Source organism: Sinocyclocheilus anshuiensis, unplaced genomic scaffold, assembly GCF_001515605.1.
Source record: "Sinocyclocheilus anshuiensis isolate Anshui unplaced genomic scaffold, SAMN03320099.WGS_v1.1 scaffold217, whole genome shotgun sequence".
Taxonomy (NCBI): domain Eukaryota; kingdom Metazoa; phylum Chordata; class Actinopteri; order Cypriniformes; family Cyprinidae; genus Sinocyclocheilus; species Sinocyclocheilus anshuiensis.
The window spans coordinates 2,641,531-2,657,229 of record NW_015536538.1 but is presented as its reverse complement, the minus strand read 5'-3'; the positions used below and the strand labels follow the sequence as shown (position 1 = coordinate 2,657,229).

At 36.4% G+C, this 15,699-nt stretch overlaps 3 protein-coding genes across 3 annotated transcripts in view; all 3 read left to right on the top strand.

Moving 5' to 3' along the window:
* The window catches only part of LOC107696591 (nicastrin-like), a 7,919-nt gene extending 2,898 nt beyond the window's left edge, over nt 1-5,021 (top strand). The window contains exons 5-8 of the mRNA XM_016497008.1: nt 126-228; nt 544-713; nt 3,112-3,321; nt 4,552-5,021. Coding sequence (XP_016352494.1) covers nt 126-228; nt 544-713; nt 3,112-3,321; nt 4,552-4,674 — 606 coding nt within the window. The 3' untranslated portion in view covers nt 4,675-5,021. The remainder of the gene's footprint in view (nt 1-125; nt 229-543; nt 714-3,111; nt 3,322-4,551) is intronic.
* Nucleotides 5,022-10,284: 5,263 nt separating this feature from the next.
* Nucleotides 10,285-13,709, top strand: LOC107696880 (high affinity immunoglobulin epsilon receptor subunit gamma-like). The gene is made up of 5 exons (XM_016497426.1): nt 10,285-10,389; nt 10,962-11,053; nt 11,819-11,851; nt 13,321-13,344; nt 13,422-13,709. The coding sequence occupies exons 1-5, from the start codon at nt 10,338-10,340 to the stop codon at nt 13,488-13,490; spliced, it is 270 nt and encodes an 89-aa protein (XP_016352912.1). The 5' UTR covers nt 10,285-10,337; the 3' UTR covers nt 13,491-13,709.
* Nucleotides 13,710-14,958: 1,249 nt separating this feature from the next.
* LOC107696495 (nectin-4-like) overlaps nt 14,959-15,699 on the top strand; it is a 27,934-nt gene continuing 27,193 nt past the window's right edge. The window contains exon 1 of the mRNA XM_016496852.1: nt 14,959-15,246. Coding sequence (XP_016352338.1) covers nt 15,198-15,246 — 49 coding nt within the window. The 5' untranslated portion in view covers nt 14,959-15,197. The remainder of the gene's footprint in view (nt 15,247-15,699) is intronic.

Here is a 15,699-nt window from a genome sequence, read left to right as displayed (position 1 = left end):
CTCACACACACAAAAATATATAGAATTTTTACTTATGAAAATATTTGTTTATTTATTTAAATAAATGTAATAATAAATAAAAATTCTGTTTTAGATATGACATTATTTCTATCTGTCTCTCTCAGGTCGCTCAGTTGCTGTATGGTTTTCTAATTCAGAAGAATAACAGCTGGTTTCGGTCGCTGCTGCCTCCTGAAGTCACTAAGAAAGGAGACAACAGCATTCTGAGTGAGACCATCTGTGTTTACACTCCATTCTCACACATATAAATTATATGATATGATATGATATGATATATAAAGGAAGTTGGTTCATCCGAACATGAAAGCAAATCATTATTCATGTTGTTCCAAACCTATGAATGATGTTTTCCTCCATGCAACATAAAGTGGCATATCTTTGCATGGAGTGAAAGTGTAAAAAAGTAGTCCACATCAGAAGTCACATGATTGATTGATGTGAGGAACAGACGCAGATAGAAGTGGTTTTTGACAGCGGGAGGAGCATCAGCATGTTTCTGACTGCGTCTCCTGTGGTTTTTAGGTTCTGGTCCTCCTCAGTTCTACATCGGACTCAGTCCTCGCATCCACGGCCCAGTTCACAGTGTCACGCGCTTCGTTCAGTACATTCTGGCTAATCTGACGGGAACCGTCACCAACCTCACGGAGAGCCAGTGCCAGAATCCCAGCGAGATCAACACCGAGAACAAAGACGTGAGCAGACCTTCATCTCACTGACTGCAAAAAATCATCTTAGTATTTATGCCTTGTTTTCTAGTACAAATATCTAAACATTCTTGAATCAAGATGCATGTACTTGACAGGTGAAATTACTTAACCTCCTGAGACCCTGCGACCTCATATGAGGACATTATATTTTAGTGTATTTCTCTGAGACTATACATGCCACCATTTTAAGTCTGGATGTCCTGTACAGAGCACATTCAGGGCTTTTCAGAGATACTAAAAGTTTGGATGTTTCACCATCAACACTCCCTCTCCTTGGTCTTCAAAAATGTCTGATATTAATTTAGTGACAATCTGACTAATTTTTAAACTGTGTGTCATTAATCAACATCTCAGGAAAATGTTATGGGGTTTAAAATCAAAATATGACTTTCTGTTTCGAAACAGGACGTTGATTTCATGCATGTCCTCATATGAGGACACCGGGACTAAAAGCATGTTTATTAGCATTTTGGGAGACACAACAAATGAATAGGAAAATAAATTATATTTCAATATTCCTATGAAATATTATATATTATTATGAAAATCTTGTCAGTTGTTACTCCCATTATTACACTTCTTTTTTCATTACGTTACCCCAAAAACACATTAATATGCAAATTAGATTTAGTTTATAGATACATTATATATAATGAGAAAACCTGTTTATGGCCATTTTACACACATTTTGCATAAAGAAAAGTGGTATATCAAATAATTCTGTTATAACATAGTTGAGAATTATCTTTATACAAAGTTTGGTAAAAAAAACAAAAAAACAATCCTGAAAACTACAAATGTATTGGTGATTTAAAAAAAAAATCCTCTACCAAGGACGTAGCATAACTTATGCAATGATATTAAAAAATACAAATTTTTTCCTAAAATGTTTTGCCAGGTCTTAAGAGGTTAAGATTTTAAGTCTTGTTTTCCAAAAAAAGGATCAAAATTTTGTTAGTTTTTGCTTAAAATGAGCAAAAATATCTGCCAATGGGGCAAGAAAAATTAATGAAGATGACTTTTCTTACCCCATTGGCAGATATTTTTGTTTGTTTTAAGCAAAAACTAACTACATTTTAATCCTTTTTCTGGAAAACAAGACTTCAAATCTTAAGTCATTTCACCTGTCAAGTAAATGCATCTAGATTCAAGAACCTTTAGATATTTGTACTAGAAAACAAGACAAAAATACTAAGAAAATTATATGACTGATTATATATTAGATTGTTACTTTTATTTATTTATTATTTATTTTTTTAACTGCATTTAGTGTGGAGTTTTCATGTAAAATTTTGTTGGTGGGTGCAATGAAAGTTGTACACATACAATAACAATAAAGAAATTCAATTAAAAAAATTTTGCAGTGAAATCAAGGGTTTACAGTATGAAATCATAACGTTTTAAAGTCAGTTACAGAAAAACTGATAACCTCTTGGTTCTTACGACACAGTCTTTACATGGTGACAGTGTTTATGCAGCTGGCCCCTGGTTTTGGTTTCAAATGAGTCGTTAGGTTTTTAACGACCCCAAAAGATTAATAATTAAGTCAATGTCCTACATAGACCACACAATCCCAGAATGCATTGTGACGAGCCTAGTAAATATTTTCATACAAGGTGGTGGACTGATTTTTATTTATTTTATTTTATAATTAATAAATTTTCAGTTTCAGTCATTTTTAAATCAGTTATTTATTTGTATTATTTATTTTTACATTCATTATTTATGGTTTTATATGCATATATATATACAGGTAAAGTTGGATGTACATATAATGAGGTAAACAAAGGAAAATGATAAATACATTTTTAAAAATATTTTTTAAAACATTTTCTTATTATATTAATTATTTTTGGTTTTCTGTGCATATATATATATATTCCCAGAATGCCCTGCTCTCATGCTCTGTGTCTGTGTTTCCCAGAATGCCCTGCTCTCATGCTCTGTGTCTGTGTTTCCCAGAATGCCCTGCTCTCATGCTCTGTGTCTGTGTTTCCCAGAATGCCCTGCTCTCATGCTCTGTGTCTGTGTTTCCCAGAATGCCCTGCTCTCATGCTCTGTGTCTGTGTTTCCCAGAATGCCCTGCTCTGATGCTCTGTGTCTGTGTTTCCCAGAATGCCCTGCTCTCATGCTCTGTGTCTGTGTTTCCCAGAATGCCCTGCTCTGATGCTCTGTGTCTGTGTTTCCCAGAATGCCCTGCTCTCATGCTCTGTGTCTGTGTTTCCCAGAATGCCCTGCTCTCATGCTCTGTGTCTGTGTTTCCCAGAATGCCCTGCTCTGATGCTCTGTGTCTGTGTTTCCCAGAATGCCCTGCTCTGATGCCCTGTGTCTGTGTTTCCCAGAATGCCCTGCTCTGATGCTCTGTGTCTGCTCTCTCTCTCAGTTGTTCTCGTATTTCTGGGTGTCGGGTCCGGCGTCGCTCAACAGCACCGGAGAGCCGTTCTGCGTCCGAGCGTCCGTGCGTCTCTCCAAAGCCGTCTCTCCTGCCTTCGAGCTTCTGGAGTACGGCTCTCCAAATTATTCCACATGGACCGAGTCCCGCTGGAAGAGCATCCGGGCGCGCATCTTTCTGGTGGCCAGCAGAGAACTGGAGGTAATGCAGCACTGTTAGAGTTCATTACAACTAAATACATTAAATAAATTCATTTAAATATAATGAAACATTTAAAAAATAAACAGAAATCAGCTAGTGGCCAAAGCAACATTTTTCATTCCCCTTTAGTTTAGCTTGATTTACTAAAATAACTAAAACTGAAATTAAAATGATTAAAAATTATATTGACATATTTTAAAATAATACTAATAATAATGAGAGCAAAAACACAATAAAATTACTAAAAATGAACTTTAATTAAAATGAAAACAGAAAATATAAAAATATAATTCAAAGTATTAATAAAACAATAATAGTATTTTAATTATGTAAAAACTGTCACAGTTGCCATAAACAGAAATCAGATTTATTTTGAACTACCGGAAATCTATTAAATACATGTCTGTCATATTTCTTATTTGTACTGCATCATGATATTTTATAAGGCATAAGTTTTTTGCAGATTTTAATAAAAAATGCATCTATAGTATGACAAGGCAAATGTTTTGCATTACAGTATTGAGAATCTGGATTTAAATGTGTTTCATTTCATGTAATTTTACTGGAATTGCATAATGCACAAAAATCTCAGTGGACCTAAAATAGGTGTTATTTTCTTTATGCAAATATATTTTCTTATTTTTCCTCCTTTGATTTTGAGGTGAAATGCGATCCGAGTATCCAACGTATTCTCAGTACAGTAAATACAGTATGACATGCAAGAATTTTGCATTACAGTATTAAGAATTCAGGATTAAATGTGTTTAATTCTCATGTAAATTATTTCTTAATGCACAACACTCATAATGAACCTAAAATATGCATTATTGTTCTAATGCAAAAATATATTTTCTTATTTTCTTTCCGATTTTTAAAGTGAAATGCGACCTGATTATGTCTAATAAAGCAAGTATTCTCAGTACAATAAATCTAGAAATACATTATACACACATTCTTTTCTTTATGTAAATATATTTTCTTATTTTTCCTCCACGACATGCAAATGTTTTGCATTACATTATTGAGAATTTAGGGTTAAATGTTTTTAATTGTCATCATGTAAATAATGTCATAATGTACAAAATCATAATTAACCTTAAAATATGCATTATTTTCTTTATGCAAAATATATTTTCTTATTTTTTTTCCTCCTTTAATTTTGAGGTGAAATGAGGTTTTGATTTTGTGATTTATTTATTTGTATTTCCTCTCTGTGTTTGTGTCTGGTAGATGTTAACTCTGGGAGTGGGCGTGGCCGTGCTGCTGCTGTCTCTATTGGTGACGTACTTCATCAGCTCGAAGGCGGAGCTTCTGTTTAGCTCCGCCCGTGAAACGCCCACAGCGGCCTACTGAACAAAACCAGAGCCCAGAATCTCCAGCCGCTCATTCATTCATTCATTTCCCTTCAGCACACAAACACACTTCAGTTCACGAGTAATTTATTAAAACCTGACGGGATTATTGTTGGTTTTGCTGCACTGGTTTTAGCTGGGCTGGTCTGAACTGGTCTGGACTCTTCTGGAAAGTTGTTCATATTTTTTTGTCTTTTTTTTTATATGTATAATTCCAGATGTTTTTTCTGATCATGACATGGAGGGGCACAAAACTAAAAGCTGATTTTAAGTGTTTAAAGATGAGAATAAGTGAGTGTGTGTGTGTGTGTGTGTGTGTGTGTGTGTGTGCGTAAGTGAATGTGTGTGCGAGTGTGTGTGTGTTTGTGTGAGTGCGTGAGTGTGCGTGTGAGTGTGCGTGTGTGCGTGTGCGCGTGCGTGTGTGTGTGTTTGTGTGTGAGTGAGTGTGCGCGTGTGAGAGTGTGAGTGAGTGAGTGAGTGTGAGTGTGTGTGTGCGTGCGTGTGAATGTGTGTGCGTGCGTGTGAATGTGTGTGCGTGAGTGTGTGTGAGTGAGTGAGTGTGCGTGCGTGTGTGAGTGTGTGTATGATTATAAATGCAGTGAGAATGTGTGTGTGTGAGTGCGTGTGTGCGTGAATGAGAGTGCGTGAGTGAGTGAGTGTGTGTGAGTATGTGAGTGTGTGTGTGTGTGAGAGAGTGTGTGTGTGTGTGTGAGAGAGAGAGTGTGAGTGTGTGTTGTGTGTGTGTGAGTGAGTGAGTGAGAGTGAGTGAGTGAGTGTGTATATAATTATAAATGCAGTGAGAATGTGCAATAGCTTACTGGGTTGAACTTCATCTCGATGTGACTCTTTTTATTTGGGAATATAGAACTGTGCGTTCAGTCGTAAATGAGCAGGATGAGTCGATTCGCTGACGAAACTCCAAACACAGACTGTCCTCAATCAATCACTCATCATGTTTCCACTGAAGACGTGGAGCTTTAAACAACCAAATTAACTGTGTTCGTTTGTTTATTAACTCCAGTTGAATGAAAGCTGTTTGATTAATAATGTCATTATTTTTCACTGAGAAACTGATGCCTTGAGAACCTGAATAAACTTTCTTTTCCAGAGTTTATTTTTGCTTTGTCTGCTTAAAGTATGAAGTTGAGAAATTTATTTAATATATATATATATATATATATATATATATAATTATAATAATTATGAATTTATATATAAAAATAAACATGTTTTTAATATGCGCATTTAAAATTTTAATTATGAAATAATATAAATATTCTAAAAGCAATTTTATCGTTGTTTTGTTAAAACTTAATTCTTATTACTGAATGTTTGAGAAACTGATGCCTTGAGAACCTGAATAAACTTTCTTTTCCAGAGTTTATTTTTGCTTTGTCTGCTTAAAGTATGAAGTTGTTATTATTATTATTATTATTGAAATTAAACATTATGCTCACCAACTTAAAATCCAATCAAAAAGATTCTGAAAACTAAAACCGCATTCAGGTAAAGCTGTCTAATGGAAACAATGCCTTGGTCACAAATATTTACATATTTCACTTATTAATATTTTACTATATTTTATTTTTAAAACCGTAGTATTTTATACATTTTTTAAATATAAAATAAATTGTAAAATATTTTAAAATATTAAGAATTCAATATTTAGGGTGAATTCAGGTTAATTTGTAAATTTTTCCCCAAGGCAAAAAGTGTCAAGAGTTTACCTGAATTCACTCCATATTATAGAAATTTATTTAATATATATATATATATATATATATATATATAATTATAATAATTATGAATTTATATATAAAAATAAACATGTTTTTAATATGCGCATTTAAAATTTTAATTATGAAATAATATAAATATTCTAAAAGCAATTTTATCGTTGTTTTGTTAAAACTTAATTCTTATTACTGAATGTTTTTTTTACATTTTTTTTTTTAATTTAGAATATGACCAGGACATTTCTGGATAGTGTTGTGTAAATCACTTATACATGCATAAGTTATTAATTTTTTCATCTGTTGACTTGAGTTTCATCTTGTCAACAGAGAAGCTGATAAATAATTCATGTGGTTATAGCCAATGTGAATGAACATTAACAGTATGACTTCATCTTCTTCCTGTCTTTGGTTCAATGATCAGTACGTATGTTTTATTTTGATTTAGACACATCCCGCATTTAATGTCCTCACTGCAGCTTGGATTTGAAGCTGAATATCTTCTGTTATCTGTCAGGTAATATGGACATTTTATGTGTGTTATTCCCAAACGTGTATTCATTTTGATTTCATGTCGTCTAGCATGAGTTGTGATGCATGAACTTCGCCAGCAGCGGACAGTGTGGCTCTGCCTCAGCTTTCCTGCCGTTTTCACTACAGTGATGTGAATAATCCTTCAGATTTATTGTGTTTCTGTGATTTATTTATCAATGGCACTGAGATACTGTAAATTCTTCAATTGTGGGTAATTATTGGTATTAATTTGCTAAGTGTGATTTTCACCAGACAGCAAAACATGAGCAGAACACGTTAGCAACCTCACAGCAACACCCTGACAACTACCCACATTCTAGCAACCTCATAGCAATGATCAATAAACCCTAGCAACCCCATAGCAACTCCCTGATAACCACCTAGAGCACTCTAGCAACTTCATAGCAACCACCCTGAACACCCTAGTAACCCCATAGCAACTCCCTGACAACCACCCAGAACACTCTAGCAACTTTATAGCAACTCAACCACCCACATCCTAGCAACCTCATAGCAACACCCAGAACCCCATAGTAACCCTTAGCAACTCCCTGACAACCACCCACATCCTAGCAACCTCATAGCAACACCCAGAACCCCATAGTAACCCTTAGCAACTCCCTGACAACCACCCAGAACCCTCTAGCAACTTTATAGCAACTCAACCACCCACATCCTAGCAACCTCATAGCAACACCCAGAACACCACAGTAACCCCATAGCAACTCCCTGACAACCACCCACATCCTAGCAATCACCCAGAACACCATAGCAACCCCATAGCAACTCCCTGACATCCACCCACATCCTAGCAACCTCATAGCAACACCCAGAACACCATAGTAACCTCATAGCAACTCCCTGACAACCACCCAGAACACTCTAGCAACTTTATAGCAACTCAACCACCCACATCCTAGCAACCTCATAGCAACACCCAGAACACCATAGTAACCCCATAGCAACTCCCTGACAACCACCCAGAACACTCTAGCAACTTTATAGCAACTCAACCACCCACATCCTAGCAACTTCATAGCAACCACCCTGAACAACCTAGTAACCCCATAGCAACTCCCTAACAACCACCAACATCCTAGCAACCTCATAGCAACCACCCAGAACACCCTAGCAGCTTCATAGAAACTCCCTGACAACCACCCACATCCTAGCAACCTCATAGCAACACCCATAACCTCATAGCAACTCCCTGACATCCATCCACATCCTAGCAACTTCATATCAACCACCCATAACACCATAACAGCCTCTTAGCAACTCCCTGACAACCACCCACATTCTAACAACCTCATAGCAACCACCCAGAACACCCTAACAAACTCATAGCAACTCCCTGAAAACCACCCACATGCTAGCAACCTCATAGCAACACCCAGAATCTCATAGCAACCTCATAGCAACTCCTTGACATCCATCCACATCCTAGCAACTTCATAGCAACCTCCCAGAACACCCTAGCAGCCTCATAGCAACTCCCTGACATCCATCCACATCCTAGCAACCACCCAGAACACCCTAGCAATCCTATAGCAACACCCTGACAACCATCCACATCCTAGCAACTTAATAGCAACCACCCAGAATATCCTAGCAACCTCATAGCAACTCCCTGACATCCATCCAACTCCTAGCAACTTCATAGCAACCACCCAGAACACCCTAGCAATCTTATAGCAACACCCTGACAACCACCCACATCCTAGCAACATCATAGCAATCACCCAGAACACCTTAGCAACCTCAAAGCAACGACCCAGAACACCCTAGCAACTTCATAGCAGCTCCCTGACTCATAGCAACTCCCTGACATCCATCCACATCCTAGCAACTTAATAGCAACCACCCAGAATATCCTAGCAACCTCATAGCAACTCCCTGACATCCATCCAACTCCTAGCAACTTCATAGCAACCACCCAGAACACCCTAGCAATCTTATAGCAACACCCTGACAACCACCCACATCCTAGCAACTTCATAGCAACCACACAGAACACCCTAGCAACCCCATAGCAACTCCCTGAAAACCAACCACATCCTAGCAACCTCATAGCAACTCCCTGACATCCATCCACATCCTAGCAACTTCATATCAACCACCCATAACACCATAACAGCCTCTTAGCAACTCCCTGACAACCACCCACATTCTAACAACCTCATAGCAACCACCCAGAACACCCTAGCAACTTCATAGCAGCTCCCTGACAACCACCCACACCCTAGAAACCTCATAGCAACCCCCAGAACACCCTAGAAACCTCATAGCAACCCCCAGAACACCCTAGCAACCTTACAGCAACACCCTGACAACCACCCACATCCTAGCAAATTCATAGCAATCACGCAGAACACCCTAGCAACCTCATAGCAACCCCCAGAACACCCTTATAGCAATCTTATAGCAACACCCTGACAACCACCCACATCCTAGCAACTTCATAGCAACCACACAGAACACCCTAGCAACCCCATAGCAACTCCCTGAAAACCAACCACATCCTAGCAACCTCATAGCAACTCCCTGACATCCATCCACATCCTAGCAACTTAATAGCAACCACCCAGAATATCCTAGCAACCTCATAGCAACTCCCCGACATCCATCCAACTCCTAGCAACTTCATAGCAATCACCCAGAACAACCTAGCAACCTCAAAGCAACCACCCAGAACACCCTAGCAACTTCATAGCAGCTCCCTGACAACCACCCACACCCTAGAAACCTAATAGCAATCCCCAGAACACTCTAGCAACCTTATAGCAACACCCTGACAACCACCTACATCCTAGCAAATTCATAGCAATCACCCAGAACACCCTAGCAACCTCATAGCAACCACCCAGAACACCCTAGCAACTTCATAGCAGCTCCCTGACAACCACCCACACCCTAGAAACCTCATAGCAACCACCAGAACACCCTAGTAACCCCATAGCAACTCCCTGACACTGAAAACCGATATTATGTGGCTTGTTTGTTGCAAAAATTTATTTTTCAGTATTTTTGTCTTGTTTTCCAGTACAAATATCTGAATCTCACTTTCTGTGGGGATCTGTTTGGAAACACTAGACGTCATCTGATGGCAGCTGAACTCAGCAGCTCTTTTCCAGTCATTTGTCTGAAATGCTCCTCACTTCTCTGAAAAACAGGAAGGACTTGTGCTCTGCTTTCAGTGTTGTGTGTGCATGAGAAGTAAAAATAGAAAAAAAAAGGACTCTGGTGTGAAATTGCATGTGTGTGTGTGTGTGTGTGTTTCGGACACTTTGTCTAAGCCCACAGTTTCCTGTTTAATGACTCTTTTGTCACTGTCATGGTTCACTCTTCCTCTTCACACATCTCTGCTCGACTCTCCCTCTATCATTTCAGAGGAAAGATGCAGTCTCTGGATGTCTGTCTGATTCTCCTGCTCAACGCTGGACGAGTCGGTAAGATCAGATCCAATCAAACCTCATCCAACACACAATCACTCAAGAAATCCTGACTGATACGCCTGTAACGCTTCAACGCAAAAGTGTAAAAGTTGGTTAAGGAAAGGTCAAATTAAACCGCCTCTTCCTGTTCCCCATTAAACAAATGCATTGTAATTTGGAATCAAATTTTAGGAATGTGTTATTTTAATTTTCAAATGAATTTTAGTTGTATTACTAATTACTGAGAGTGAATTTGAATTTCTTTATGAGTAATTTAAAAATGGATCCCTTTTTGGTGTGTATTTGGTGTATAAAAACTGTATGCTTTTAACGTTCAAACATTTATAATTGTTTTAAATATTTAAACAATATAATATATTGCTTTAAACATTTAAACATATTTATAATTGTTTTAAATATTTAAACATTATAATGTATTGCTTTAAATATTTAACATTAAACATGGTAATTGAATTATTATAAATACATATACAATGCATAATTATTTATTTACTTGTATTACGATAATGCTTTTTTACATAGATGGCATTTGTTGAAGCTGTTGTGTGTAATATCTTGTTTCTCAGCTGCGCAGCAGGATGCAAGAGTGTGTTACATTCTGGATGCGATTCTGGTTGTTTACGGCATTGTGTTGACTGTCCTTTACTGCAGATTAAAGGTGAAACTTCTATGACAAATTAAATGACATTAATGCTGACTAAAAAAGATTTGTTTACTAGCAAGATAAATCTAATCATTAATACATTAATCTATTGACTCAGTGATTTACAGAAAGTAAAAAAAAAAACATTTTCTTTAACATGTTTTAACAAGAAAATTCACACTGGCCATGTCCTGAATTAAACCTTTAATTGGAAGCACCCATAAAAGAACAAACATTATTTCCTTGCATTTTGTATAATTCCTTGGAGCACAAATAACTTAAAGCAATATTTATTATTTTTATAGACTTTTTTGTTTTAATTTCAAAAATCTACTAAATGACTGAGGTCCCCATTAATGGCAAAGTTAATTTTTATTTTGAAAAATAAATAAATACTGAATATAAAAAGGGAATCTATCTGTCTGTCTTCTTCAAGCATTAACATTCATATCATATGTTCATGAACACATTCAATTTAAATGTAGCAATTAAATCAGGATTTAAGTACTTCCTCAGTGCAGTTCTGAATAGTGCACAACCCCTAAAAATACTGCATTCTAGATCACACTCAAATCCTCTTTTGAGCTCATTCACCTGCTTATTTCAAGCTTGTTATAAATCGCAAAAAACTTGGTTTCCAGGATTAAATCAAAACTAGCTCAAGTGTGTAACGGCCTTCACTGCACTTTTAGATTTTGAGTTATGAACGGAATATGTTGTTGATGTTGAACTGAATTTCTCTGATCGTGAAAGTAATGTTCACTGTGTGTTTGTTGTCAGATGCGTTCGTCTGGAGATAAAGCTTTCTCAGAGGTGGGTTCACTTGTCTCTGTGGTTTATTTCTGCCGATTCTATTGTCACATTTCTGTTTCTCGTCATTCAGCTGACCAGAGCTATTAAAAACACATGCACGCACACATTTACTTAGTTATCATAAAGGGACGTTCCATAGAGTATTTTTAGATACAGCTATAAATACTATAACTGAACCCTAAGAGAAAACATTCTGTATTTTCACAGTTTTAAAAATAATAGCAACACTTATAGCTTTTATAGATTATGCATTATAAAAGTAGTTTTAATTAATTAATTATGTCTTGAAATGCATTATATGATCTCATTAATAATTGTAACCACAGTTATAATACATTATAATACTTTTCTATTCATTGTTACAGCTTTAGTGTAATGCATTAAAACACACGACACACTTTTAAATATTATGTTGCATTTTATCTTTAGTTACAATTATTTCTGAAAAGCTATAATGCATTACATAAGCTACACTGTGAATATCTTTATAATGTGTTATACATTAAGGCTTCAAATAAAGTGCTACCAAAAAAGCTTTTATTTCATTGAATGCCGCTTTTGCAAATGTTTGGATGTTTTCAAAAGTAGGTTTTGTCAGATTTAGTTCCCGTTACTACACACACACTAACTGAAATATGTTCTAAAAACCTTCTTCGTAACGTTCCCAGAAAACATTACTTCACTGAATGTTCAAAAAGGTCAAAATTCTTTGTTACACGAACATTAAAGGAACATTCCATTTGATTCATTTTCACAAACATTATGGAACTTTTGAATCTTTTGAAAGTTACTTTTGAATTTTTTTTTTTTAATGTTCTGAAACATTCAAACAACCGTTCAGCTAAAACATTCCATGAATGCTGCTTAAATAACATTTTGAGAACATTAAAGACCAGGAAACTCTAAATGAATATTTTATTAACATTACTAGAGAATGTTTCTTCATAACTTTAAAAGAGAACATAGCTGGGCTCACATGAACTAAATAAAGATGCATATTGTCTCAACTAGTTTCAACTGATTAACTCAAGCTCCAGTGTCCGGATGGGACGTGCTATCAGATTTAGCTCACTTTCTGATGACAAATTTATCCTTAAAGTATAGATAATTAAACAGACACACACATAAGAGCACAAATATATTTGAAAACGTTCACTATATTTGTGAGGCCCTCAGAAATAAACGCAACCCACAAACACACATTAAAACCTCTTCGGTCAGTCAGATAAACGTGCTTTGTTGAGGTTTAGTACCTGTTTATCATATCGATCTTATCATCTGTCAAAATGCCCTCATAGTTGATTTAAGAGACAGAATGAGGGAAATAAAGAGGCAGATGAGAGCGTAAAAAGAGGAACAGAAAGCGGAATAAGTGTTGACTAATGCTGAAGGACAAACACCACAGACTTGCGCAAGAGTCTTCTGAGAAATGTCACTTCTCCCATTCACTGTCCTCTTGTGTTTTTCAGAAGCGAGAAGGGGACATTTATCAGGTACTGTGCTGTTATTGTGCTCTATTGTGACGAGTGAGTGACTGCTGCAGTGATTTCATGTGTCTGTGCTTCTTCAGGATCTGGGACGGCAAGACAAGGACACCTACGACACTCTCCATCCCGAGAAGAAAAAGCCGCTGGCCTGAGAAACTCTCAAACTGTGCAGCTCTTTCAGTCTTCATGCCCTAAAAACTGTATTTTCGCTTTGTTTATAAGTAAGCAAACTAGCAGAGCTTTGTTGATCGTGAGATTCTGCTTTATTGTGCTTGTTTGCATGTGTCTTTGAGACAAATGTCACAATTAATGTATAAAATACAAGTGTAAGGCTCTTCATTTCAATATAATAAAATTATATTTTGAACTTGGACAGATTAATCGTGTGTTTCAATGTTAGCATGGCGCGGCTTCCGGTGTCATCAGCTTCCGGTTATTTTTAGCGGTACAAAAACAGCTTGTTTATGCTGCCTGGCAAACTGGTATTCTTATCATATTATTTTAGTTAATCTAGCTGCTGAATGGATAAATGTAATGTAAATATAAAGTACTCCAATAAGTACTAAATAAAACACCTAAAATGCAACCTAGCTAACAAGGAGCGTGCTCAGAACTTTGCCTAATGTTCTGGTGAACTTCAAACTGTCAAAGTTATAAACGAACGGTCTTCCAGTAACCTTAATAGAAAGTTCATTCAACATGGTCTTGAATAACATTCTCAAGCACAAAAACATTTATACGTGGTTCTAAAACGTTTGAGTTGGAGGTTCATCAAACGTTTTTTAAATGTTACTTTTAGTTTCAGAACGTTCAAATGTAACATTCCCATAATGTTTGGAAAATGATCAAATTGAACGTTCCCTTATCGTTTTTGTTACTTTTTTTGTTTGTTTGTTTGTTTTTTACATGCTCAAAAATGGGACGTTCAGAGAACATTCATAAATAACGTTTTCATAACTAGCAAAAGGCTTATTTATATACACAGTTAGTGTAGTAACTGTACATTAATCAGCAGATGGCGCTATAGAACAACAAAGTTTAAAAGATCGTTTCCTGTGAACTATAATAATCAACTGGCTCTGGTCAATCAACTATCAAGCAATACACCACGTGACCAATCAAATTAGAACAACAGAAATAACTACTGCATAAATACATATAAATTAACATGCATATACATATAATTTAAAAAGTGTTAAGATATCAATAATACAACAAAAATAAATAATAATGATAATTTTGTTTTACTATAATGCAAATCTTTATATTTCTCTTCATTTGGGTTTTGACATTTTTGGACTTGTTTTGTTGGCGTGTTCACAAGCTATGTCAGGAATTTGCATCTGAACTGGTTTGTCCTGTTCATATCTACACCACAAAACAAATAACACTTTCAAACTTCACACCTCGCCATGCGTTCAGAAGAGTTTAGCTTTTTATACATTTCTAGACTTTTCCACCACAGACTTTTTTTTTTTTATATAATAAGAAGAGGGTTATAGTTCAGTGCTTAAATCAAAGGTCGGTGAGTGTTTAAGTGCGCGCGGAAGTGGTGGGCGGAGCCTAACCCGCAGGTGTGTGGACGCTCACCTGAGTGCGTTTGAACGCGTGAGCTGACTTCAGTTCAGACAGAGTTTAATCATGAGTTTATCAGCCTCGGGATCGTTCCGTAGACGTTCAGCTCATGCTTTGTGACAGAACTGCAATTTTACTTTGCATGCTTTTTTTTTATTCGTTCAAATGTAGACAAACGGTGGAGTTTAAGAACAATTTAAGATGGATTAACAGAAGAAACGGGTGAGAACATGAGAGATGTGTTGAGGAATAACAGAAATATACTGACAGAATAAACCAGCAGCATGATGAAACTGCTGGCCTGCATCAGTGTGATCGTCTACAGATTGATGGGTAAGAAAAACAAATGTTTGAGAAGCCAGCTGTAATGAATGGTTAGTTTGTGAGTTGTTTGTAAATCATGATACTTTTAGTTTAGTCCTTTCTTTCTCAACACGTTTGATCTTTTTATGTGATTTTTATGTTTATTGTGTGTTTCATGCTGCCTTTTATGCAGGGTTGTAGGTTTTTAGTCTCGTTTAAGTAATCTAGTGAAGTAAAATTGTGATTAAAAATAGTATATTAGCTGAACATGAGTTATATTGAGATGTTAGCCCAGCTTTTGTGTGTTTGTGTGGGTGTGTGATTGATCTGCTATGTGGTACAGTGACATTCTTTTAGAACATTTTCTACTGTAATTAAAGTTCAACCAGCTTCAAAAACCATTACTCCCTAATTTATGACTAACATTGAGGAAATAAGTGCAGGAGTGTGAGTGAGTGTGTGTGTGTGTGTGAGAGATAGAGA

Coding starts and splice junctions, on each gene's coding strand:
- LOC107696880 (XM_016497426.1), top strand. CDS start 10,338: ATGCAGTCTCTGGATGTCTGTCTGATTCTCCTGCTCAACGCTGGACGA. Junction 10,390..10,961: donor GCTCAACGCTGGACGAGTCG/GTAAGATCAGAT, acceptor CTTGTTTCTCAG/CTGCGCAGCAGGATGCAAGA. Junction 13,345..13,421: donor GAGAAGGGGACATTTATCAG/GTACTGTGCTGT, acceptor GTGCTTCTTCAG/GATCTGGGACGGCAAGACAA.